We start from the raw sequence: 25,845 nt of genomic DNA, 5'->3' as shown, positions 1-25,845 counted from the left end.
CGCTCTGTGCAATACAATGATAAAAGCTCCTGAGCTCAAAGGGTTAACTCACTGTTCCTATCCTGAAATCAATTGAGTCTCAGGCATGGGAATAAAGTCTGCGGGTGATCAGGTAATCAGGAGATCCTGCTCACTGTGCGACCAACTGCTCAGAGTTTTGTGAGTAGCCTGCACCCCATAATGACACATCCCAGGGAAACTGATGGTCTGTTCATGACATTGCAGCTTTAACTGGTCTGAAAAGCATGTGATTGGGGTGAGTAAACACTGTGAGCTTTGGGAGATCATTGTGTGGTGATAAAACAACACATTCCCTTTCAGAATTAGCTCCAGCTCCACCAAACCGATTCCCATTTATGACCAGCCACTGGTGACAATCCTGAATAAGAGCGACACAAAGTGTGTTTCAAAAATTCTTAACTTAACTTCTCAATTGACTGGAACGTTTTCTCTTTAGTGTCAACAGGAAATCTAACGCTGAGGTTTAGTGTTATCACTGACACACACTGACCTACAGAGAGCCCACTCAAACAAAAATAGACTGACACGTCCTCAGTTAACGGCATGGTCGATGTGGATGTTTAAAAAAAAACACGAAACTCAGAGTAATTAATATGTGGAACAGACTCCCGTTAACTCTGCATTGATTAACTCGTTTTTTTAAAAGAAAAACGGGTTAAATAAGTACACACACGTGCACACGGACACTCACACGCGCACACGCACACATGCACACAGACGCTCACAGCCACACGCATACACAGTCACACACATACACAGTCACACACACGCCAGTTGCAGTATTGGCAGTAAGCCAGGGCGTCTCTCCATCACTGATGGGCACCTTGTCTCTGGGAAGGAAAATGACTAAGGATTTTACTTTCTAACTGAATAGATTTTCCAGACTCCTGACCATATATGCAGTAATATATGGAGTCAATTGCAGATATGTGGCAGTGAATTAAATGCTGGAAGTAGATTTGGGGGGTTTATTCCAAAGTGGTACTGATTCTTAAGAGGCATCATCCTTTGAAATTATTAAATTATGCCACAAAGTGGGGCTAAGGGATTGGAAGATTTCTTCCTCCACAGCACAGTGGTTGTGTGGAACAGACGCCCAGCTAAATGAGCTAATGCTGCATCAATGAACTGCTTCACGAGAGACTGGATAACAATGTGGTTGGGAACGATGATATAGGACACAGGGTGGGTCCGGACCGGGATGAATAAATACACTGTGGGACACTATGGTTTCTGTGCTGCGGAGGCTGGAGAACAGGGTGGGATGTTGTGCGCGGGTAAATGCTGGAAAGAAATGTCGCGATGGATGAATCTTCTGGAGATTTTTCTCGATTAATTTGAGATCAGGGCAACTTTGTCCGGAGTGACCAATTTTAGTTGGGGGATTGTTTAATGAGTTCTGGCGGAGGGGTAGATAGTCATTTCAGCAATGCAGAGCTCGCAGGTTGTGTCTGAGCTTAAATAAACCCATGGCCCACCAGGTCTTATGGCCATTATTATAATCGAACTTTGAGCTTTAAACTTAGAATGTTGCCCGAGCCAATATATTATAGGTATAAAGTGCTATTTGCCGAGCTTGATATTAAAGACTGCAACAGTACCAGAGAGCAGGTTAGATATTGGACAAATGCTATTGTTTTACAGTCAAAATTATCAGCTGGCAGCACAACGTACATGTGCACTTTAATAATAATAATAATAATCCTTGCATTTGATATAGCGCCTTATCATGTCTTCTAGACGCCTAAAGCGCTTCACAGAATATACTGTGGAGTGAATTGACTGGATGTTTTGTGGGCGAAACTTTATACAATGACTTGCATCTATACAGGTTTTTGCGCAGCGAATTCGGAGAGTGAAGACTGCGTGAAGTGTAGGAGTCTAGTGCAGAGCCTGCCGGTTACATTGAATTTATTCTCTGTCCCTTCATTAAATAGATACAGCATACCTGGCATTTGGATAGTAAACCAGTAAACTCAACCGACCTACCACACGTCAATCACATTCCTCAACCTCTTCTCTCTTTAGATCTTGCTTCTTAAGTCCCTCTGCACTGTTTCATTCTTCCTATATTACATATTCCCGAAGCCTATTATCCTTTATGCTGTGCCTTGTCAACTTCCACCTGACGTCCTAATATTACTTCCTAACATTTTGATTTTTACCTTGTGTCCCCTCATTGTCTGAAGCCTTCAATTCATTAAATTATTTCCGCCAAAGTATCTGTGTCATTCCCTTCTTTGCAGCACAGGTTGCAGAGTTTTGGATGGTCTCCCGTCCCTGTCGATCGCAACATAAATGAAAAATGGAAGGAAGAGACAAAATAAAACTGAAAACGAAAACGAACATTAATAGAGATTTCTCCCTGGGTGAACTGTGCCTAGTAAAGGAATACACAACATGACTCAGTATGTCCTGTGCTCACTAATTACAAATACATCCAGTCTTTTTAGATTAGTTACCTGTCTGTGGTAACTCGAAAACATGGGTTGGATGAATTATGTAAATTAATCATTTTAACAACCGCTGACATGAGTCCACTTACTGATCATGGTGGAAATAAAACAGAGAGATAGTTGACCCAACAACCCACGTGGTAGAAATCCAAACCTTTTGATGAAAGACTGTTTTTTTTAAAGGCCGGATATCAATGGACATGCCACAAAAGTCACAATATCATGAGGAGAGAAACAGCCAAAAGGCCAATGAAGCACTTCCTCCATCAGTCTTCAATAGGGATGGGGACGAAAATAACAAATAAAACTAGCATTGAATGGTTCAAAGTAGGGAGGGTAATTTTGCTCATGGACAGAATAATAATCCTGCAATAATAATCCTTGTATTTGGTATAGAGCCTTATCATATAGGAAGGTCATCACTACGGATGTTGAAAGGCTGGCCGCCGATGGTAGGGCGGGTCGGGCGAGAAGCTGGAGCCTCCTCAATGGAGGGAGTGGACAGCCCAATGTGGGGGTTTAGCAGGTCAGAGTGGTAGGAGGTCGACCTCGCTTTGACTTCTCATCTGAAGGTCGGCATCTCTGGCAACACAGCACACCCCCAGCATTGCATTGGAGTGTCAGGTTAGACCGTGTGAGTTCAAGTCCCAACGTGGGATTTGAACCCAGAACCTTCTGACTCAAGGGGCAAGAGGGCTACCACTAAGCCAAGCTGACACGCAGAAAATGGGGGTAGGGGAAAGGAAAGTCTGAAAGTGCAAGGTTTCCCAATGCTGATCACATCCTGCCTAAAGTTAATTGGAGGGCAAATTTGATCCCATAGCCTTAGATACTCAGATACAGTCCTGTAGTTTTCAAGGTTCTAGATTCACTGGTTACCTTTCAAGAGTCATAAAAATCACTGAATTCCTCATTGAATCCACTATGGAAATCCCCAGCTAATCTGGGCCTTTAAGTAAGATTTTCCCTCTAATATTGATCTTAAATCAAAAATGGTTTTGATCAATTTACAATCTATTCTATTAAACGCTGCGGTTAATGTTCGGGGAACGCAAAAGTGTTGGTGATTGTTAATAAAATAACCCAAAGTGAGGAACTGTGACATACTGAGAAATTTATTGGTAACATCATCCCACACAATGAGAACAAGTTACATTTGTGAAGCGTCTTTTATGTCAGGAAGACGTCCCAAAACGCTGATCATCAAGGGAGGATTCTCTACGGCGCGTTCTTTCCATGTGTTGAATTGGTTTCTTACTCTCTTTTCCAGTTTGTTCCTGAGCTATGGCGAAGTTCTGGCTTGTGACAGGAATAGGACGTTGGCTCGGAAACCACTGGAGTAGGGCTGATGTGTGCATTGTGAGCAGGGTCATGTTCCTAGCTCCTGGCACAGTGAGAGCTGATGCAGGCACTCTCCAAATCTCTGTTCTCTAAACCCAAACAATGCGGGCACCCGACGAATCTGAAAGCTAATGAAATAATTCAACCCGCCTTGTGTTCAGTAACACAATGCTCTCTGCGTGTCAGGGAAACCTGCGCTTTATTCAGCATTAATCCCGACCTATCACAATGTATCTGTCCACAAGTTTCGTTGTAACCCTTTAACAAATAATTTTTGGCTCGGTCCTGCTTCGGTTCAGTATAAATTCTCAGAGAGACCGACATTCTGTACTGACACGACTGGGTTCTGGTAAGAGCATTCACATCTGAAGCCATTCTATCTTAGCGATTTGCTCGTCATTTGTAAAATCACTAGAATTTAAATACCTTCTTTTAGCAATATCGTAGAGTGATTGTGTCTCTTCCGATGTCCCGTGCCTGTCATATATTGCATGTGTTTTCTAAGCTGCTCGAGCTATTTTTTTCTACTCTGCTGCAAGAACCAAATGCAGATCAGAACCGGTTGCTGGAGAGAATGAGGAGCTATCAGAGGTGAAGGGGAGATTTTCAGTTCAGCAGAGAGGGTAGAAGCAACTTCTTCACGAGAGCTGCAAAGGTTAAAGACGACTGATAGAGGTCTTCAGGATGTCTTATCAATGGTTATGATGGCGTGGACAGTAATAAGATTATTTCCACTGGTCGGCAGGACAGTAACGAGAGAGCAGACGTTTAAGATATTCGCAAAAAGAAGTATTAAAGGGGCTGCTGGAATGCATTTCTTTATAAAGAGGCTGATTGGAATATTCTGTGCCACAAACTACTGTTGAGGGTGCACAAATTATTTCAAAAGCAAGTTAGATCGATGTTTTAAAAAGAAGACAATTAGGTGGTTCATGTGGAGAAAAGCATTAGTGAAGGTTTGGGCTGAATGACCTGTTTCCGTGCTGTAACTTTCTATGATTTAATGGAACTATAACGACCGGGCATTTTAAGAATTGCAAAAGGCAGTGATGGAAACAAACTGCTGTATCGCTGTTGACAAGGAAGGAGATTACAGCTTATTGCCAAAAAAAAAGTTCTAGGGTATAAATTCAAAAAGTGAATGGATTGTGATGGATTCAACGCAATGAGAATTAATGGCGAATTTCCACATTAAAGAGAAACAGAATCTTACAGAGAATAGCGGATTCTCGAGAGCTGGAATTTAACCATGTGATTCGGTGATTTGTATATTGAATTAGTACAATACAATGCAATTCATATTTGATATATAACACTTTTCATGTCAGGAGGATGGACAGAAACGCCTCCTGACATTTATGATTAATAGCAGTGATTGCTCAAAGTGTTTAGATACTTGAGTTTTAAAGCCTTCCAGCATTTGTAGTGTGTTTTGAAGTCCACACCACTACTTGTGTGTGTTTATTGTACTTGGCATTTGGATGGGTTTTGATGGCTACAGTGGATGCCAATGTAAATGATCGCTACCAGCGTGACTGATGGATTAGAGACATTTCTATCGTTACTGAAGCGCTACCCAGAAATTATTGTCAGTTGGTTGCTAGGCAGTTCTGTAGCCAATATTATAACATTGCAGTTTTCCCTGAAATATTATAAAATGAAATATTAAAAAAAAAGGAACAGTTTTGGCTTAAATTCCATTAGAGCACACATTAAATGGTATGCATCTGTCCAGTTTGATCTCCCAATTAATGACTGACAACTGAATGGCAAGTACTTTTTCCTGAGACCCACTGTCAAATATTGATCAGTTATAACCAGTTGTTGTGTCTCGTTTACAGAAACACATACAACTTCAGCAATAATGGCATCTGAACAGACTCCAACCCCCAAACAACAGCCCAGCTCCACAGCTGCCCACAAGGTTGGTCTTCTGTGCTTTCTTTCTGCTCTCTTTCCACTTGTCCCATCATTTTTACACAGTAACCCATGTTGCTACTTCTCCGCTCTTCTGCTTGAACTGGAAGGGCCTTAGCTGTGTGTTACCCACATGCCTCATGAGAGCTCCACTGCTGTGAGATGTTCTTACACGCGGTCTATAATAATAATAATAATGATAATAATGCTTGCATTTGATATAGCACTTTATCACGTAGTTGAGACATCTCAAAGTGGATTAACTGTATATTTTGCAGGTTAAATTGTGCACAGCTGTGTCCCACAAACAGTCGGGGATTGAGTGATCAAATTATTACTTTTAATTTATTTGGGGAGGGATTATTACTCCACAGAAAGCAATCCGCTGATTGACTAACAACCGGGTTCCTACTTGTTAGTCTAGAGTTACTTTTGATCTCCCCCACCACCTCGGGCGTTAAATTCTTTACTGTTAGAATTACTGGCAGACAAGTTTTGTAGAATTCTCAGAATAAGGAGAAAATCAAACCCTCGAATTTTCCCTACTTATTCCCGTTTTGTTACCATTTTTCAGATTGTTCTGTTTGAGCAGGAGAATTTTCAGGGACGTTTCCATGAACTGAGCGGCCCCTGCCCTAACTTGAAAGAGGCCGGAATGGAGAAGATTGGGTCTCTGGTGGTGCACTGTGGACCGTGAGTACATTAAAACCGAACCAGATTCAAGACAACATTTACAGGTTATACTGTCAGATATAATAAGAGGATACAGGAGCAAGGGTGTGAAGGGCAATTTTAGGGTAGACAAAGTATTTCTTTACACACAAGGTAATCAATGGCAAAGAATGGGTTACCAAGTAAGATGTCAGGAACTAGGATGTAGGCACATTGGAACAGGTGTAGGTCATGCAACCCCTCCAGACTGTTCCGCCCTTCTATTAGATCATGGCTGATCCGGACCTCAACTCCCATTAAGGATGCTCAACTTATGTAAGAAACACCTTTATGGTGGAATGGAAGGCTAATCAGGTAGATATTGTGGAAAAATGAGAATCGAACGGGGCCAAGCTAGTGTGAAATGCAAATGTAAGAATGTAGTCAACTAGCATAAATAGGACTACAGGCAACTATATCATCACACATTCCTGATGGGCAATGACATTACACACTCTGATGATGGGGAAACCTTAATCTACCTTAGTCTAACAGTTATAGAACCCATGTCATTGAATAAGCAGGAGAACTTTGTTGTATGGTGCGTAATGCTATTTGTTGTCTGACTGAGAGCAATCTCTACAGATGGATTGGCTATGAGCAGGCAAGCTGCAAAGGCGAACAGTTTGTCTTTGAGAAAGGAGAATATCCCCGCTGGGATTCCTGGACAAACAGCCGCAGAAGTGACACCCTCGGCTCCCTCAAACCCGTGAAACTGGTACGTTGAGATTAATCATAGGATTAGAACATATGCAAACAGACCTGGTGTCCTTTATGGGTACCTACAATATGTCCAGGCGAAATACAATGATTACTGATTACTTACACAATGCAGAAGCTGAGAGTTAATTCATTTCCCACTTAGGCTCACAAATGTCTAATATTTCCAATATTGTCCTATCAGTATCCTATTTATCATAAGATATCTTTTTAAAAAATATTTAATCCAAAGGATGGCATCTCTAATAATGTAGTATCCCACCAGTACTACACTGGACTGTCACCTATATTAACTGAAATACTCTGTAAATAATAGTCTTACTTAGCTGGCTGGTGTTCATAAGAACAATTATTAATATTGTCTCCTAAAATAATTAAAGTCACTGTACAAACTCACTAATCATGTTGAGTATCTGCATGGAGTTGCTCTTCAGAAGTTATCTTAATGGTTTAAAATTATGTACTACAGTGTTTGAGTTCTGGAATTTCCAGCTTTTATACGTTGGTTAAATGACCAGAAAAGCTGATCAATAGCGCATTTAATTTTACAATTAGTTAACTACAGGTGAATTAATTGACATTGCTATCAAATGTGTTAGTTAAATTGCCATTCCAATGGATTGATAGACATAGAATGGCAACCAAACTGAATCTGCGCTGGAAATTATTTATCTTTTAGTGTTGTGACATTTATTCATTCCATTCTAATGTTTATCCTTCATGTTCTTGCATCAATAAGGACGGACATGAGCACAAGATTATCCTTTTTGAAAACCCCAACTTCACCGGAAAGAAAATTGAAATTATTGATGATGATGTGCCAAGTTTCCATGCACATGGCTACCAGGAGAAAGTCTCATCCATTCGTGTTCTGAATGGAACGTGAGTATTGGGAGCAGAAAAACTAAGCCTAATAACAGGACGCCACTCAACACTGGAAAGATTAAGTGGTCAGTCGTGTATATGGTTAATTGGATCACTCACGTCCTGCATCCCAGCTGATCTCTGCCTCATCAGAATTAACCCCACATTGAACATACTGATGTGAAGCACAAGGGTGGAAGGCCAACGTCCCGAGTCGACTTAGTGTTCAAGAATTTTGATGTCAGGGGTTTTAGATCGCATTAACTTTCTGCCAATTTTTCTTTTCCATTTCTTTCCCAAAGATGGGTAGTATCTCCTCATACCTGACTTCTATAGCCAAGAGGGTAAAAAGGTCCAACTGGCTGATTACTCGTGGCTAACAGCAATCGTCCTCTTTGGTTAACCTGCAAACCAATGCGGTGTGCTTTGGTCATATTGGCTCTTCTGCATCAGAACACATTAAGTTCAATATATAAGAGACATTGAAGCCTAGAGGAGAGATGTTGGAACTCCTTGGATGCGAAGGGGGAATATTCTTTAATGTCCCTCTGCTTTCAGTAACTCATGTAAATAATAAACCTGTGGAACAGGCTTCCCAGGGAGACAGTTGAAGGAGGAAATGTTGATTCCTTCAAACACAGATTAGATAGTTTTCATTTAGGAAATAACATTACGGGATATAGCATATAGGTAGTTCGGGATATATGTGCATGCAACAGCCAGGAAGGTGGAAGGTGAACAAGATGGACCTCGGTCTTTTTTTTGACTCGCATTTATAATAATAATAATAATCCTTGCATTTGATATAGCGCTTTTCACGTCTTCTTGACGTCTCAAAGTGCTTATTTCTTATGTTCTTATGTTTATTTCTTCCTTCCAGATGGGTTGGCTACCAGTATCCAGGTTACCGAGGTTACCAGTACCTGTTCGAGAAGGGAGAATACAAGGACAATACCGAATTTGGAGCCCAGCACCCTCAGATCCAGTCTGTCAGGCGTATTAGGGATATGCAGTGGCACCAGAGGGGGATCTTTCATCCTACCAACTGAAATCCATCTTTGCTCCAAAGCTTCTTGCATTAGTCTCTGACCAATTTGCTGCTAATTTCTCAAAAGCATGTTAAATGAATGCAACCCCTACAGTATTCTGTATGAATACAACTGCTGAGCCAATTCAATAAAGTCCCGCACTTCAAATTCACCCTCGATTCCATGCGTTTTTCTTTTTTGGTACATTAAGTGATGTCTTTTATTTTCACTAATCGAGAAGACCTCTCTTGCCATATGGCAATAGGGCCACTGTGTGTCACTGCAGACCAGTAATGAAGCACGATGAGGGTGAGCAAACCATTTTTTGCTACTGCGTTAGCTTTTTCTATTCGACAAATCCCCTCACCCTGACCATTTCCCCCCTGCTCGGGTCATGACCCAACTGTGCAGCGCCTTGGGACGTCCTCCTGACGTGAAAGGCGCTTTATAAATGGAATCTTGTTGTTGTTGTTGACTCTGTAGGAGGAAAAATAAATTCTCCTCATCCAGAGAAGGCTTTGAATAGCTGCCAGCATCAGCCACTGTTAATGCAAACTAGTTGTCTTTTTAGCCCACGATTATTAATCATTGTCTGTAATCCGTACCTGTGGTTTTTCAATTTTTACTGTACACATTTAATCTAAGCATTTAAGGCAATATTTAATTTGCTGCTCAATTTAATATAAGACCTTATCATTAAGATATTGACCATTTGCTATGGTCATTACTGACAGTGAACTGGAAACACTGGATACTTTATCATACTGCTTCTTATTAAGTGATCCTAGTGATAGGTCATGTATAGAATTCCAGTATAATGATAACAAGCCTTACATTTGATATAGTGCCTTTCACATCAGGATGTTTCAAAAGTGCTCCACTGGAATTACTGCAAAGAGGAATAAGTGTTGTAGTGACTCTGTATTTCGTAGGTGAATGTGGCAGCCAAATTGCGCAAGATTATCTCGCAAACAGATATGAAGTGAATGACCAATTTATAATAATAATAATCATTTAATTTGATATAGTGCCTTATCACGTTGATGAGCCTGGAGTAATAAAACTTGCCTAAAGTTTCGCCCTGTTCAGGAATTGAACCCAGGTCCTCTCGCTTGCAAGGTGAGTGCTCTACCCAATATGCTACAGGACTCCACACAAGATATAATTGCACAGCAACGTGCCTGCTCTCCCTCCCCTATTGAGCAACCTGGGCATATTTCTCAGAGTGTGGTCCCATCCAAAAATTGTCTCTGCAACATCACACTCCAATGAACCTCAGCCCAAAGAGTATAAAGACGTGGGCACCTTCCTCATTCAACAGCACGTTTAATGCCAATGATTTTCCCTGCAGATGCTTTGGCCCATCGAGGATGCTGTCGATACCTGCATTTGAGCTGGAGGCAGATTGTTGGCGTAAGAGATCATTTGGTTTTATGTCCTTGGTTCAGTTTAATAGTTTCCCCAAATGTCAAGCAGCTGCGTGGCATGTGACTCCTGTGTGTAAATTATCACTGTTTACTTACCAGCTTCAGGGTCCAATTCAGAGTTTACCAAATAAGTAACTTGCTTGGAGACACCCACACTTTGTGTGTTTACCATGTGGCCGATCAATAAAATACTTCTTAGAAACACATTGAAATGGAAACATGTTTGTTGTAGGACATCACGGCCTATTCATAGCCCAGGGCAGACGGGAAACAAAGCCCGCATTGAGCCATCTTTATCATCACTCTGGGTAAATGTGAATGAGCACAGGGACAAGCAATAATTGATGTGCCTGCTAGTGCAGTGGAAACAACAGCTGTTCTCTTCTCAGTGGAGTAGAGGTGTGTGTGGGGGTGGGTGGTTGATGGCTCACACCATTGTGGAGAAATGGTGGGTAGTGATGATTATATAATACTTGCATTTAATATAGCACCTTATCACGTCTTCGAGACATCTCAAAGCGCTTCATGGGATATACTGCCAAGTGAATTGACTGTAATATTTTGTGAGCGTACACTGTAAATGAACTGAAAGGGCAGTGTTTAAAGTGATTACATTTGCCCCCTCCGAAGCAGTGAGGTCTGTTGTGACGATGTGTTTTATGCAGTAGTTCACAAAAAAGTCATTGAAAGCTGCGAGTGGTTTCTGCACAGTGAAAATAATAAATGACTGGGTGATTGTGATAAATTCCTTGCTCTGACTCGGAGCGCACTGTAGCAAGAGTGTGTGTGTGTGTGTGTGTGTGGCTCGTGCCAGGCTCCAGTGTAAGATCCTGGTTGTCGTAAGAACCCATAAAGCTTCCAAATTAATCCGTTGTCATTTTTTACAGTTTGTTGACAATTTGTATTTTAAGCGGTTGCTACAGCTATAATTTGTGTTTAAACAGAAAAAGCATTAAATCCATCTGCGGTGCACGGCACAGCAAGGGGAATCGATTGTTATTGGCTAATGGACAGTTCCACAGTCTGGCATCCACAGGGAGTTCTCGAGGGGGGGAGGAGTTGGCCAAAGGTTTTCCCATTATAAATGTGTAACAGGATTGCTAGGGTCTGTGTGTGATACGCATAAAAGAAAGAATTTACATGTTTTTATTGACTAATAATGTCAACGTCTCAGAGCACATCATTGTCACGTACAATGATTGCTTTTGAAGGCAAATGCAGAAGCCATTTTTTCACAGAGCCAAGTCCCACAAATAGCCATGGGTCGAATGACTGATCAATTGGGAGGATTTTTGACCAGGACACTGGAAAAATTCCAATGTTCTGGGATGCTACCTTGGGTGAGGGGCACTATATTGTTGTTGTTGGAAAAATTCCCTTCTTGTTTCAAGCAGTACCAATGGGAACTGCTGACGAGAGTAAGAGAGAGTGAGTGTGGGGGTGGATGTGTGCAGCCTGCATGGGCCAGGAGACTGAGGAAGATGATGCCAAGAGTAGGAATGTAAGAACAGGAGGAAGCGATTTAGCCTGTTGAGCCTGCTCTACCATTTTATTAGATCATGGCAAAGTTTTTAATCAATTAATACCCTTGCTTCCCAGGTATCTATCCCCCTTTATAAACATCCCAATTAATTCTGCCTCTCCAGCCTTCTGGGCATGCACAATACTTGTACAAGGGAGTGGAATATTGTTGGAAAGGGGAGGGTGCACTGAGCACACCTTTCTCCTTCAGCCACTGCCCGATAAACAATACTGTGTTTCAGCTTTAACGCAGACATCTATTGTTGCCCAGACATAATTCGTAACCAGCAGGTTGGAAAGCCTAAAACCTGGCAAGACATGAGATGCAGTGACGGCCCCAGCAAGCCTGCGAGTTTCAGCTGGAGATTTGATTTATAAAGAACGTGTTTTATCCAGGGTGTTCAGGAAAACAACCTGTTTCACACAATGGAAGTGCTAACATTTTCCAACAATCGCTCAGCGTAATCGCTCAGCATTTCCATGGCTACCTGTTTAATGCCACACTTAAACATCTCCAGAGCCTAACAGACCACATGCACATGCGTGCTGCATAAACATCTCTAAATATTATATCCTGTATCAATGTCCCCTGAAATCTAAACAACTCTGATGCAGAGCTGTGTTTAATATCAATACCTCAAGTCACTCAGAGTGTAATAACACAAGGGAAGCACTTTCAAGCACCGTGAAAGGCACTAAGTAAATGTAAATTATTGTTGTTGTTGTTAACGCACGGGTGAAAAATAATGTAGGATTCCATGAAATTCAGAAACCCCGAAGGCTGTCAAAGAAGTTGGTCCATTGAATTCTTATTTTTTTCCCCTCAGCGCACCAAGAAAATTCTGGATGATCTGCAGCTTGTGGAGGGAGGAGTTGGGAAGGCCGACAAGCAGGGAGTTGGCATAGTCGAGCCTGGACGTGATGAATGTGTGGAAGAGGGTCTCGGCGGCCTGAGGGGAGAAGCAGTGGCGGAGCTGGGCGATGGTGAGATATTAATTGAGGTAGTGCTGCATTATCCTCTGAATGAGATCAAGTTCGTTTTCGTCAGGTGGATATAAAAAGATTTTATGATGCTATTAAATAAAGGAGTTAGTATTGGCCAACAATCCTCCAGATTAATAAGGGAAACAATTAACAATCAGCTGGTGACCAGTGACCTGGAGGATGCATTACACTAATGGAAGTCTGGTAGAGACCAGAATTATCCTGAGCTCCAACTAACCATTGCTCAGGTCAATTTTTCATGTTATCTGCCCTGGTTAAATTTGCTCTGGTTGCACCCTGTTAATACACAATCTAATATAAAAATAAGACCCTTCTCTTTCTTTATGGCTGGGATTGGTTGTAGTAGGTGCCAGATGGAAGGGAGCCAATATTATCCAGAATATACAAGGCCAATAACTCACATTACCCTTTGAATAAGCTCTGTAAAATAGGACACATTGCAGCATAAGCCTTTTAGCAGACTTGAGCCATCATGGAAAAGCTGTTCCAGTCAAGCTGGAGCAAAGGGTCATTTCTGATGTTTACATTCCAATGAACGACTTGGGACGCTTAGCAGTTCTGAGTTCCTGCCCAATTGATTGGAATTTGGCGACACACAGAGAAACTCTAATCTTCCTCTGCTGTAGGAAAACCCGAGGTTAATGAGCATTGCAAACATTGATCTCATCATGATCAAATTGCACTCGCAGCTCTCCGCTATTTTATTCTGTACTGCAGAGTTTATGAGGAATAATTTAATTGTGTTTTGGAGCTTTTCACCGCCAGTGATGGCAGACACAGTTACTCAATTAATTGTGAATTGATTGTCTCGGGTTTATATAAAATAATAATCCTTGGATTTTATATGTCGCCTTATCACATCGTCTAGATGTCTCAAAGCAATTCACATGATGTACTGTAAAGTGGTATGACTGTGCATTTCGGGAAGTGCTGCATTGTCAGAGGTACCGTCCTTTAGCTGAGACGTAGAATAGCAAGGCCCAACTGCTTGTTTAACTAGACATTACAGATCCTGAGACACGAGACAAGAGTTTTCACCAGTGTTCTCCAGATAAATTGGAGATTAGCTTCATGATTGTTTGTGGGATCTTGCTGTGTGCAAATTCAGTCACTACGCTTGATAGTAATTACACGATAAAGGACTTTGAGACTATGATCGTATTGTATTCATTCACTCCATTTCTCCACAACGAGATCAATTTTCTTATTTTTCAGCTGCCCTATTATCTAAGAAAACACCCACAAAAATGTTATCATTTCTTTAAGGCGTATTAGACATTGTAATGGTATCACGACTTTTTGGTCACCCTGAATTGTTATCCATGTCGTGGCACGACATCAAGTGCAAGGATTATTTTCTTTGCTTTCTAACTGCCCAGTGTTTGTCTATCACAAGGGGGCGCAGGTGTGACTGAAGATTTAACTTCCAGACAGCAGAGGATTTACCATTTGCAATCCTGGAAAGAGAAACTTTATATTGAAATAAATGCTGTAAAACTAGCTTCAGAAACTGCTGAATGAAGCTCCCGACGCCACTGAAACCAGCAGCAGCCTTTGGTTCAACCCATCCGGGCGGTGGTATCATTCCTAAGGATTGACGTCACTCAAGATAGCGGAGAAATAAATAATTACTCTAACAAGACGGCTTCCCGAATAACTTGGGTAATGTCTGATTTGGGACTGAGCCAAACAGAGCCATAGGTCCGGGTTTAATCACAGCCAATGCAGAGATACTGGACATCAGTTGAGGCTACAATTGGCTTTGTTGCCCTGAGTTCAGGAGGGATCTCTGATAGCTCTCTGATGACTGCCTGCTGTTTGTGGGACACTTCTGTGTGCAAAAGAGCTGCCGCATTTCACCCACAAATTACAGTCAATTCACTTTACAATATATTCTGTGAAGTGCTTGGAGATGTCTCAATGACGTGATGAGGCGCTGTATCAAATGCATGGATTATTATTAAGTGGCACCATCATCCCCTCCCGTTGGGGACCGGGGACAAAAACAGCACAGATCTGTGGATGTATGCTAAGTGATGTTTTTGTTATGTGATCTCTCCACAAAATATATCGTCAATTTACTTGACAATATATTCTGTGAAGTGCTTTAAGATGTCTCAAAGACATTATATCAAATGCAAGGATTATTATTATAATAAAGATGAAAATGTGTGTCTGTCTAACCGATTGATGTGGAGACTCCAACAGGAGAAAGAGAGAAGACAAAATACAACAGAATTATATTTGTATAGCGCCTTTCATGTTGGGAGGACGTCCCAAGGCGCTGGACAATCAGTGTTTCGGACCCGAGCTGAGGGTCGGGATTGGGGAGGGTGGAGGGCAAGGGGGGAAGCAGGTGATCGAAGCACGGTCGAAGGGAAGTGTCTTGAGATGGGTCTTGAAGGACGCAAGGGAGGGTGCGAGGCAGAGGGACTGCGGGATGGAGTTCCAGAGGGTGGGGGCAGAGTGGCAGAAGGCCCACCCGCCAATGGTGGGGCGGGCGAGGCGGGGGACGTGAAGCAGGCCGGACGGAGCCCGCTGAGCGGAGGGAGCGAACGGGATGGTAGGGGCGGGGGTTGGTTAGGAGCTCGCAGAGGTAGGGAGGGAGCAAGGCCACGGGGAGCTTTGAAGGTGAGGACCAGGATCTCGAACTGTTGTCCTCTGCGTGACGGGAAGCCAGCGGGAGTCGGTGCGGGAGCGGGACACGGGCTGCAGAGTTCCGGAATGATCTGCAGCCCCCGGAGGCCGGTCAAACGAAAGCCGGCCGCAAAGGCGTAGCGGCCACCGGGGTCCAAGCTCGTTCTCGCCTCGTCGGTGCTTGCTGTAAAAGAAGACTGAGCCATTGAGCGGTCTCTGATCTGGGTGGCGGGGTGGGGGGTTTGGGTGGTGGGTGGGGGGGTGGGTGGGGGGGGAGAAGAGAGGCCCTGGAAGCAGAAATATAAGAGGGGAAATCCAGCTCCAGGTTTTAAGAGGGATCCTTTTTGACACAGTAAATAGGAGGAAGTGAGAAAGCTCACAGTCTGTGTGTGTGTGTTGTGCTCAATGGCTACTGTACAACAAGAGCCATCAGCCTGAGCCTAGAGGAGAGGGGGGTAAGGGGGGGGGGGGGGGGGGGCAACATAAAGGAGACCCTGTTTTGGGGTGGGGGGGGTGGGTGGGGTGGGAGGGAGACCCTGTTTTGGGGTGGGGTGGGTGGGAGGGAGACCCAGAGCAGAAGATCTGAGGGAAGAACCAACCTGATCTCTTCAACTCGCAACGCTGCTGGTGGTCACAGGAATGAGGACTGAAGCCGCTCGGCTTCTCCGGACGAGGCAGTTGGAGAGTTTCTGGCTGTTTGCTCTCTGAAGAAGCTTCTCACCCCCCTCTCCCCTCTCCCAACCCCCATACCCCCCATACCCCAACCCCACACTCTCCCTTCTCTCTATCCCCCTCTCTATCTGTCAGAGAAGCGGGGCTTCTTTTGTCTTGTCAACCCCCCCCCTCCTCCTCCTCACCTCACCCTCCCTCCCTCCATCCTTCCTCCCCCCTCACCCACCACCACCACCACCTCTCCCTCTTGTCTTGTCCCCCCCCCCTCCCCTCCCCTTCTCTCTCTCTCTCCCTCTCTCTCTGGGGGTGGGGGTTGCCCGTGACCTCCGGCTGTGTTGTCTGTGAGCGCTTTTTCTTCTTCTTCTCCTTCTTCTCCTCCTTCTGTCACACACACTCTCTCTCTCTCTCTCCTCCCCCTCTCCCTCCTCCCCTCCTCCTCCTCTCTCTCTCTCTCACACAAACACACACACACACCAACACACACACACACACCACCACCAAGATGGCGGACCTGGAGGCTGTGTTGGCCGACGTGAGCTATTTAATGGCGATGGAGAAGAGCAAGTCCACGCCGGCCGCCAGGGCCAGCAAGAAGATTGTCCTCCCGGAGCCCAGGTAAGCCCCGCGCGGGAGAAAGGAGGAATTCTGAGGTAAAAAAGGGGTTTAATTTCGATTTCCCCCCCCGCCCCCCCCGCCCTCCCCAAAAGAGAAGGCAGTCAAGTCAGTCTCTCCCTCCGTGTCCAGTTTGAATCCTCTCCCCATTCTAAACCGCCAACCGTCTCCCCCCCCCCCCCCACCCCCCACCCTGTCCTTGCGAAAGGAGCTTCTTCTTCTTCTCCCCCCCCCCCCCCCCACCCCACCCCACACCTTCCCTCCCTCCCACCTTCTCTGAAACCATTACGATTTAGAGGTGGGGGGGGGCAATAAATATCCGACTTAAGAACGGGTGGGAAGGGAGTGCAAGGTGGGCTGAGGGGGGGGGGGTTGGGGGGGGAAAAAAGGGGGGGCAGCTTCAGATGCTCAAGGAAACAATTTTTAATCGTATTTTTTTTTGAGGGGGGGGGTTGTGTGTGGTGTGTGTGTGTATGGGGTGGGGGGTTGGTGCTGGTGGGGTTGATATATTTGTCTCTTGATGGATAATAGTCTCTTCTTTATTTCCCCCCCTTTCTTCTTTCTCAAAACCAACCCTTCTCTCTCTCTCTCTCTCACTCCCTCTCTCCTTCCTTCCTTCCCTCCCTCCTCCCCAAACTGTATGAAATATCCGATTCACGATTGAACCCTGAAATGATTGGCATTCTGCACCTGCAATGACTGTGACTTGACTTGACTTCCCCATGAAAATCCATCCCAGCAGCAACCTGCAGATTGCAAAGGAGGGAGGGAAGGGAAGGGAGGGAAGGGAAGAGGAGGAGGAAACCCCCCCCCCCCCCATCAGACAAATTATTCAAAAATATTCCTTATGCAAAAGATCATGCACAAAAAAAGACCTAAAAATCAAAACAATACATTGACATTTCCCTCAACGCCCTCCCCACACCCATACCTGTCCTCCTGAGTTACATATTATCCCTGTATTATTTTCCAGATGTTCCCAATTGACTCCCAGGCATATTTTGGAATGATATAAATATGAATTATATGGAGGCTTTTTAATGTAAAAACAACATCCTTGTTTTAGAAGCTAGTTTGGATTGAGCCGTGGTGTTTATTTGCCTCAAATAACTACGCTTTGGTCAGCATTCTTATGTATTTATTATTTGAGTGCAACATGCCTTAATTGTTTACCGAGTTTTAAAACAATTCCGTGTCAAATGGTTCCATGACTGACTGCATTGAAATGTAGTGTTGGTATATAAGCGGAAACGTGTATAAGGTGGAGTGAAAACCGTTTTTTTTTTCGTTGGAAGGAAAGGGTTATTTCAAATGTAATTTTCAGAAAATAGACCGGTTCAGGCTCAGAGCGAGGAGGTTTTTTTTTCCCCCTCTCTCTGAATGTCGTTTCCTGTTTAAATTGAACAAACAAGCAGTCATCGGAGTGTGGGTCTGCAGCTTCTGTGAACCAAAACAATCTGAAAATTATCATTAGTCGTAGACCGTCACGAAACATGAAAGCAATCAGAATGTACGTTTAGAGTCGATCTGCAGCGTTAATCTGCAGCGCAGAAGGTCAGTCACTGATTCAGCCTTCACAAACTGTGTTTCGAGAAATTAGAGCAAAAAGTGATATTGCTCTGTTGCAATTGCTGATCGTGTTCGGATCCATCCTGACGTATCAGCCTACTTTGTTTTAAATATGCTGAAAGTAGGCTTTGTATAATAATAATCCTTGCATTTGATATAGGGCCTTGTCACGTCTTCGAGACGTCTCAAAGCGCTTCACAGAATATACTGCAAAGTGAATTGACTATATTTGTGAGCGAAACACGGCAGCCAATTGCGCACAGCAGTGTCCCACAAACAGTTGTGGATTGTGTGACCAAATTCTTATTTTTTTATTTTTCTTGAGGGATTATTATCAGGCGTGTGGAGTAAGGAAACTGTCATGTGCGTGTATATTAAGAGTATTTTAAACCAGCACAGGGCTGTTGCCATCGTCTTTCTCTCCTTTTCTTTCTCTTTTTGAGAGTGATGAAAAATAATTTTCTGTTTAAATTGTAATTTCTATTTTTCTAACTAACAAACTTTCTCAATTTTAATCAAATTTGACCATCGACCAGCCCTGTTTTGTATGCATATGTGTGTGTGTGTATATGTGTGTGGTGATGTCCCCAAGAGAAATCGGACATGTTTGCTCATTTCCTGAGGAAGAGAGTTGGTGCCTTGGAATTTGCAAATATTAACAAGAATGTGTTTAAAAACACATAAATAAATCTTTTAAATATCTAGCACCAAACATGAGCTTGCCAGGCGATATCATTTATTATGTGTCCCCATTAATGATAGCATACTGTGCCACTGCAGGGCCACTTTGGCTTTGTTTTGATAAATAAAATGCATTCCATTTTTTAGATTTCCGTAAAATCACATTCTGGAATTAAACCACCTAATGTTGCGTGTTACAAAATGCAGAGATAATCAGACGTAGACGGCAGGAACAAGACCTTGATTGTAGTCTAACCTGACTGGCTGTAAATTCACAAGTGTCAAAAGCCTTTTGGTTCACAAGTGCTCTAGGAGGGAATGATGAAAGGATTTTTTTTCCCCCCCCAATGAAAAGCCATTTGATCTTCCCCACCATAAATGTCTTTGGCCCTTGTTCCATCAGCATGTGTGGCTTGGCTTTCAAATGATTCTGGATGCTAGTTGGACTTTTGAGTGAGATGGTTGACCTGACAAAAGTGCATGAAAATTGTTCCCAAGAATCCTAGATGGCCACAGTAGGTTAAACTCCAGAATTTTGGCTCCCTGGACCTGAGTTTGAGTGCACGACCAGCTGATGATATTTCCTGTTCCGGTCACTGACTGTAATCATTAAGAAGTTTGGGGCTTTGTGTGAAGTCCTAAAGTGGTGACTGTACATGTTGGCATCCATTAGTCAACTTGCATTTATATGGTGCCCTGTACTTGGGTGGCATCTTGGAGTGCTTAACAGTGGTGGAGCTTGCTGCCGAGCTGCGGAGAGAGGGGAGGTGACCGTAGGCACATTCAAGTAGAAGAAGGTCTTCAGATGTGATTGAGGGCTGGCAAGGGAATGGGCAAGGCAGAGGGATTGTGGCAGCGTTCCAGGGTTTGGAGTCGTTTTGGCTGAAAGCATGGCCGCCAGTGGTGAAGCAGAGGGGATGAGGGTCATGTAGAAGGCAAGCGCAGTTTCACTCGTCATGGTTCTCTTTCCCCCCCCACCACCACCCCCGTCTGGGTTCCTTTCCTGTAATGGTTTTCTCCCCCACCCCCTTGGTCATGGTTTTCTGCTCCCCTCCTCCTGTCATAATTTTCTTCTTCCACCCCTCTCCCCTGCATGGTTTACCTCTTCCCCCAACCACCACCAAGACGCACCCTAAAATAAAATTAGTTATTCACTTCATGGTTCTACTATGCATAAATTGGCTGCTGTATTTATCTGCAAAATATCCAACTACTACACTTTAAAATGGGAAGCAACCTCCTACAGTTTCAATCTCAAAACCAAGGATTATTATTGTTATTCTATTATGATGTAGTACATTGTACTGGGTGTTCAGCACTCAATTTTATCTTTGCAAACTTACTGGTGTCCAGCATTATGACACCCAGGATCCTCAATGTATTATAGGAAATCCTGCATTCCCGGCTTTATCTTTTATCGCTGTTGATTTAAAGGCAAGAGGTGAACAAGTGCTAACTTATACAAATAAACTGGTTGGAATTAGAGGGCAAAGGCTAATAGAAATCAGCACCACTGTTTTATATTTATTTGAATTCTTCTCCTACGCTTTCTGAAGTTCATGGTGTCCTGCAGAATAATAGGCTTTGACCTTACACCTAATAATTTTTCAGAACTGATATTGTTTTCTCCTGTGCTTGTTCCTCACATGCTGATGTGCAGTCTGTCAGATTATTGCAGTCTTCTTATCCTACAGATGAACGTAAGAAGGATGGAACAATTCAGACGACCTGTTGCTCTCAGTGCATTGTGAGCAATAGGATAATACATGGCTACTGCACTCCTCTGCTCACCTCTTCTGCTTGTTTAATTCAGGCTTGCTGTATGTACCCTACACTCTCTACATCACCGTTGGTGCCTGAGCTTTTAGATACTGCACCCCCAACTTCTGAACTCCCTCCCTCTACACTCCCTATTCTCTATCTGTCTTAAGTCTTGCCTTAAAACATACCTCTTTGACTCGATGGTCTCTCCTCCCCCTCACCTCCTTGGTTGGAGCTGAACCAGGTCACTGTAGTACTTTTGCCGACAGAATACGCAATCACTACACTTTACAGTAAATGCTGTGAAGCACTTTGAAACATCTTTCCAACACGAAAATAAATAATATTTTATTTTGAATTAGCATTATCAAATTATTTTATATTTAATTAGCATTATCAAGCGCAATGATTATTATTATTATTATAATGATTATTATTTATGGTCCTTTTCCCTCTCTCCCTCACTCGAATGCCGATCCCTTCTTTGTAAAGCACTCGGGAGTTATCCTATACGAAGAACACTATATTAAAATGCAAGTTATTTTTATTGGTAAATAATTCCCTTTTAAAAGATATTATAGATCCATCTTCAACTGCAATTTTGGTCGGGCATTGCATATCCTAATACTGTAATTCTGTAAAAGAAAACTTATTTTAGTTGATCTTGAATTCATGCCCTCTATTTGGCCTTTATTTTGGTGAGGCTGACGCTTGCAGAAACTCATCACCACGTTTAAGAATATCTAATTCAGACTAGACTAAATCAGATTAAGACAGAGTATCCAGGCTGCAGTTCCACCTATGCCTGCTACCTATGGGTGGTGTTTTCCCTGTGTCTGGAAAGGAATGTGCTCTGTGTCCCTGCAGGGATGCACCCTGCTTACCTAATTCCAGAGAATATTCGGAACAGGTTTGTGGGAGCCAAGGTTTGGGATCCCCGGAATGTGTGTTGGAATGTAACCTGCTAAAACTGGAGAGTTTGCCATTGAGCGCACAGTGGACAAGCTTCTTGTTGATTGTCCAGCTAGGCCCACCCTCCTGTTAGGATTTTCGCTCACTCTGCAAACAGACGCAGAGCGGGAAGTGTTCTTGCTCCCAGTGACATGATTGCCCCTCAGTGTCCTGCTAATGAAGTCAAACTGGTTGTTCTATCATCAGCAATGCCCTGTAGTACTGTGGGCACCTGGCTCAGGAACTGAACTACAAAGTCCATCATAATGGATTGACTCGATTCTGATCCAGTAAGGTGGATACTAAGCCCTGGATATATAAATAACATGAGTTTGTCCAGGTAATTGCCTAGCAGCTGTTGTCGCAAGCCTCAGTGTTTCCTCATTGGGTGATTGATGGACTTCTGTCTTCAACGTGGTAGGAGGGCCTACACAAGACAGTAAGTGCCAGCCACCTTGATGTTCTGGAGGTCCATGTTCAATGCTACAACATCTCAACATCAACTGATTGATCCAGGTCCTCATGTGAGGGGGTTTGGTAAATAGATGTACCCACCATGAAGCCACCTCCGGTGTGATAGGCAGCAGGTGATGTAGGTCAAAACCCTTCCTGCAGCTACTTCCCCTATTTTTTTACCACCTCACAATTTGTTCATGGACTCCAGCTAAAGGCCCAAAGAAAAAGCTTTGTTGCATGCCCAGGAGCTCTGCACCATAAAGATAATTGTTTGTTTACATATCTTCTATGTGACAGGTGTCAGCCGAGCCCACTTTGCAGCTCTCTTGAGTCAGAAGATTGACGTCTAGGTCAATGCTCATGAGGACTTTGAGTTCATGGTGTAGGCCTGACAGTTTAATATAGTGATCATTCAATGAGTTGTTGCAAATCAGCTGCTCGCTTACAAATATATAGTCACTACACTGTGCAGTAAAATTATCATGTCTTTTGTCTCCTCCTCCACTGTCATTTGACATGCATTCGACCACTTTGACCCTGCTCCTTGGAACTCTCTTCCTAAATCTCTCTGTCTTGCATCTTCCCTCTCTGCTTTCAAAACATTTCCAAAAATCTACCGCCTTGACTGTGCCTTTGGTCACCCCCAACCTTGTTCAGGATCCCACTCCATCGTGCCAAGTGCATTGAGTCATTTTCCTACGTGGAAGTGCCAATTAAGTGTAAATTATTGTAGTATTCTATGTCTCTCGATGCAGAACTAATGTTAGACTGCTTCCTCTTTCAGAGGAAAATTGAAGAAAATAATTTGCATTGAAATTGTACGTTCTGTGTGTTCATTTTAAAAGTCAACATATTGTTGCGGAACTTTTTGCTTAATAGAACTCATCTATTTTTTAAAAATGTTTTCATTCACAGTATTCGCAGTGTTATGCAGAAATACCTCGAGGAGCGAGACGAGTTGACCTTTGAGAAGATTTTCAACCAGAAAATTGGTGAGTGCCCAGCTTTGTGAATGAAAGGCGCGCCCGTGTTGACTTCTAATGCTTTGCTGCAGGGCCTGGAATATTTCACTGGAGATTCATTCCATTTTTAAAGATGCCCCATGTCTCAGGTGAAAATGTCAGACCTGTTGTAAAAGTATGTTGGCTCCCTGATCTACTGTTCGACCGCCTAATCACTGGCTCTACTTGTGCTGTAATCCACTTTGGTCTGAAAAAGGGAATTTTATCGCACACTGAATGTGGTAAAGGGCAGACTGGTTTCCCGGAGTGGCAGGGCCCAAATGCAACTAAATGGAAGGATTGTGTGAGAGGTTAATTGTGTGAGACATAGAATATTAAAAAAAACATTGAACGGTGAACATATGTATTGGTCTGCTCAGCAAACGAGTGCAGGCGGGCCAGCCGGCCTATTGGATCATCAAATTCTGGAGGGAATTAACTCTCTAGTGACAATATCGATTTGAGGGATGTGAGAGAAAGAGTACCACAAAATTATTTATTTTACTTTGTGTTGGGCGACAGGACAGGAAGGTGACAGATGGACTGAAATGATATTTTCCAGTCCTGTTTGTTCCTGCGCACCTACATTCTCCACGCCAGTTTTGCCGTCAAGGGTTCAGGTGATTTATTATTTGTTCTGACCGTAGAAAGAATAAAACAACAGAAAGCCGTTCCAAGATGCCAGATTCTTTCTTCCCAGAGGGCATGTTGATGTTCTGCTTCAGAGCTTAGTTTGGAAGTGTTGTAATTATGAATTTTTAGTGCTTTCAGTTACCATAAAAAGTCCCAATCTGAGCAGAACTGTAAGAAGGCAGGCAGTTTCAGCTTTACTGTTGAACAGTCTGGGTGCTAAACGAAAGAACCAGGTGGCTGGGGAGTTTAATCCCTTTCAGGAGTTTAGTCCAAAGCCTGGAAAGGACTAATCGTGTTCTGCAAAGCCCTTGATCACCTCTATTAGTACTTATGCTTCTTACCCTCAATCCTGTTCCAAACAGATATTCGTCCACCCCTTATTTAAGTATGTTATGTGGCACAATATTGGCTGCTTTGTCTGGAATTTAGTTCTGTCCCACAACTTGCTGTTTGCCAGCGTTCAACCTTTTGCAGAATTGTCTTTTGGATGGGGAGTTTCCAATTCGATTGATTGGAAACAATAGAAACTGGGTGACAAAGGTCAAATGAAAGGTGTTGCGGATTTGACATTTTGTTCAATATGTAATTAATATAGATATAAAGAATAGGTGATGATGAAAAAAAAAGCATGGCAATTATATAACTGATATAGAGCCAAGGTTCACCCATTGCTTCTGTGAAGCTTGTGTCCCTGATGTTCTTTTTTTGGAACTGTCCGTACCTCCTTGTATGAAAGGTTCGCTGTCCTGAATAAAGGTGTGTGTGTGTGTGATTGCTGTCACTGATGACTCAACAGGTGATGAAAGCAACTCAAATGACAGCGCTTTAGGTGATGGACTTGTTGAGTTTTTTTTACCTTGAGACGTGTCTTACTGAGGTGCAGGGTTTCGTAACTGAATCTATGTTGAGGAAGACAAAACGTTCGATTATCTTCTATTGTTAATTTTGGGTGGGGGGGCGCGGGGTGAGCGGAGGATATTCTAGTCTAGATATATACAAGCTACAAAATAATTGAATTCCTTTTGCAGTCTCATGCATACAATGTTGACTTTGCTGATCATTTTTGTTATTAGTTGCTACCTTCACCGACCCACCCCTGAATTTTGTGACCCGAAACATTATCACATTACTCGCTGATTGCTTTTTCAAGCTATGACGTTCTCATGTGTCAAGCCGCTGACTTGAGTATGATTTTGTCTCGTGCTGTTGTTAATTTGTAATAAATATTTACTGAGAGCTACAGGATGAGGGGAGCAGTGCTTTCACAGGGAGTCGTATAGGGTGAATGCACCAAGGGTACAGTAAGTTATACAGGACGGCGTGATGATACCAGCAACACAGATCTGTACTGGGGTGAGGGAACATGGGGAGGTGTACTTGAGCATGGAGAAAAACGGGGAGGTTTATTGGGGTGTAACACAGGCTATGGGGGGGGAGGGAAACATAGGAACCTATATTGTGGGGGGGGAGGGGAAACTATGGTGTGGGGGAAGATGTGCAGTTTTACAGGGGGAGGGAACACATGGGGAGCTGTATTGGGGGCAGGGGAAAAGGCAGGGACCTGTATGGGGATGGCAAGGCAGGGAGCTATCCAGGAGGATGCCAACTATACTGGGGGGAGGGATGACGAAATGGGGGACTATATGTGTTGCTGTGTTCTCTATTGAGGATATGAATTGTACTTTCCCCTACCCCCCATTAATACAGCATCTTCTCCTTCTGGAGGCCTGTTTATCAAATGGCTGTGTGCAGCCTCAGTAACTGCTGTAAGTGATGATTTATTCATGTGAAGGAGAGCTGGAACAGCTGGCCTGTAGCCCCAACACAGCATGAAAGCCGTAAAAGTTTCAGGGATGGAAAT

The 25,845-nt window shown here is 43.4% G+C and overlaps 2 protein-coding genes across 3 annotated transcripts in view; both read left to right on the top strand.

Annotated features, from left to right (window-relative positions):
- Positions 1-137: 137 nt before the first annotated feature.
- On the top strand, positions 138-9,214 carry LOC103184069 (beta-crystallin B2). 2 transcript variants are annotated; one of them, XM_007901919.2, is made up of 6 exons: positions 138-256; positions 5,660-5,742; positions 6,310-6,428; positions 7,032-7,164; positions 7,906-8,048; positions 8,911-9,214. In XM_007901919.2, exons 2-6 carry the CDS (start codon positions 5,683-5,685, stop codon positions 9,077-9,079), a joined length of 624 nt encoding a protein of 207 aa, XP_007900110.1. In that variant the 5' UTR covers positions 138-256; positions 5,660-5,682; the 3' UTR covers positions 9,080-9,214. The 2 variants fall into 2 exon arrangements, with proteins under 2 accessions (XP_007900110.1, XP_007900109.1); XM_007901918.1 differs by lacking the exon at positions 138-256 and having other exon boundaries at positions 5,554-5,742.
- Positions 9,215-16,798: 7,584 nt separating this feature from the next.
- The window catches only part of grk3 (G protein-coupled receptor kinase 3), a 69,769-nt gene continuing 60,722 nt past the window's right edge, over positions 16,799-25,845 (top strand). Inside the window, exons 1-2 of the mRNA XM_007901920.2 lie at positions 16,799-16,935; positions 23,266-23,342. Of these exons, the coding sequence (XP_007900111.1) occupies positions 16,823-16,935; positions 23,266-23,342 (190 nt within the window). The 5' untranslated portion in view covers positions 16,799-16,822. The remainder of the gene's footprint in view (positions 16,936-23,265; positions 23,343-25,845) is intronic.

The sequence above is a fragment of the Callorhinchus milii genome, unplaced genomic scaffold (assembly GCF_018977255.1).
Source record: "Callorhinchus milii isolate IMCB2004 unplaced genomic scaffold, IMCB_Cmil_1.0 Scaffold8, whole genome shotgun sequence".
NCBI lineage: Eukaryota > Metazoa > Chordata > Chondrichthyes > Chimaeriformes > Callorhinchidae > Callorhinchus > Callorhinchus milii.
This window is presented reverse-complemented; position numbering and strand designations above follow the sequence as displayed.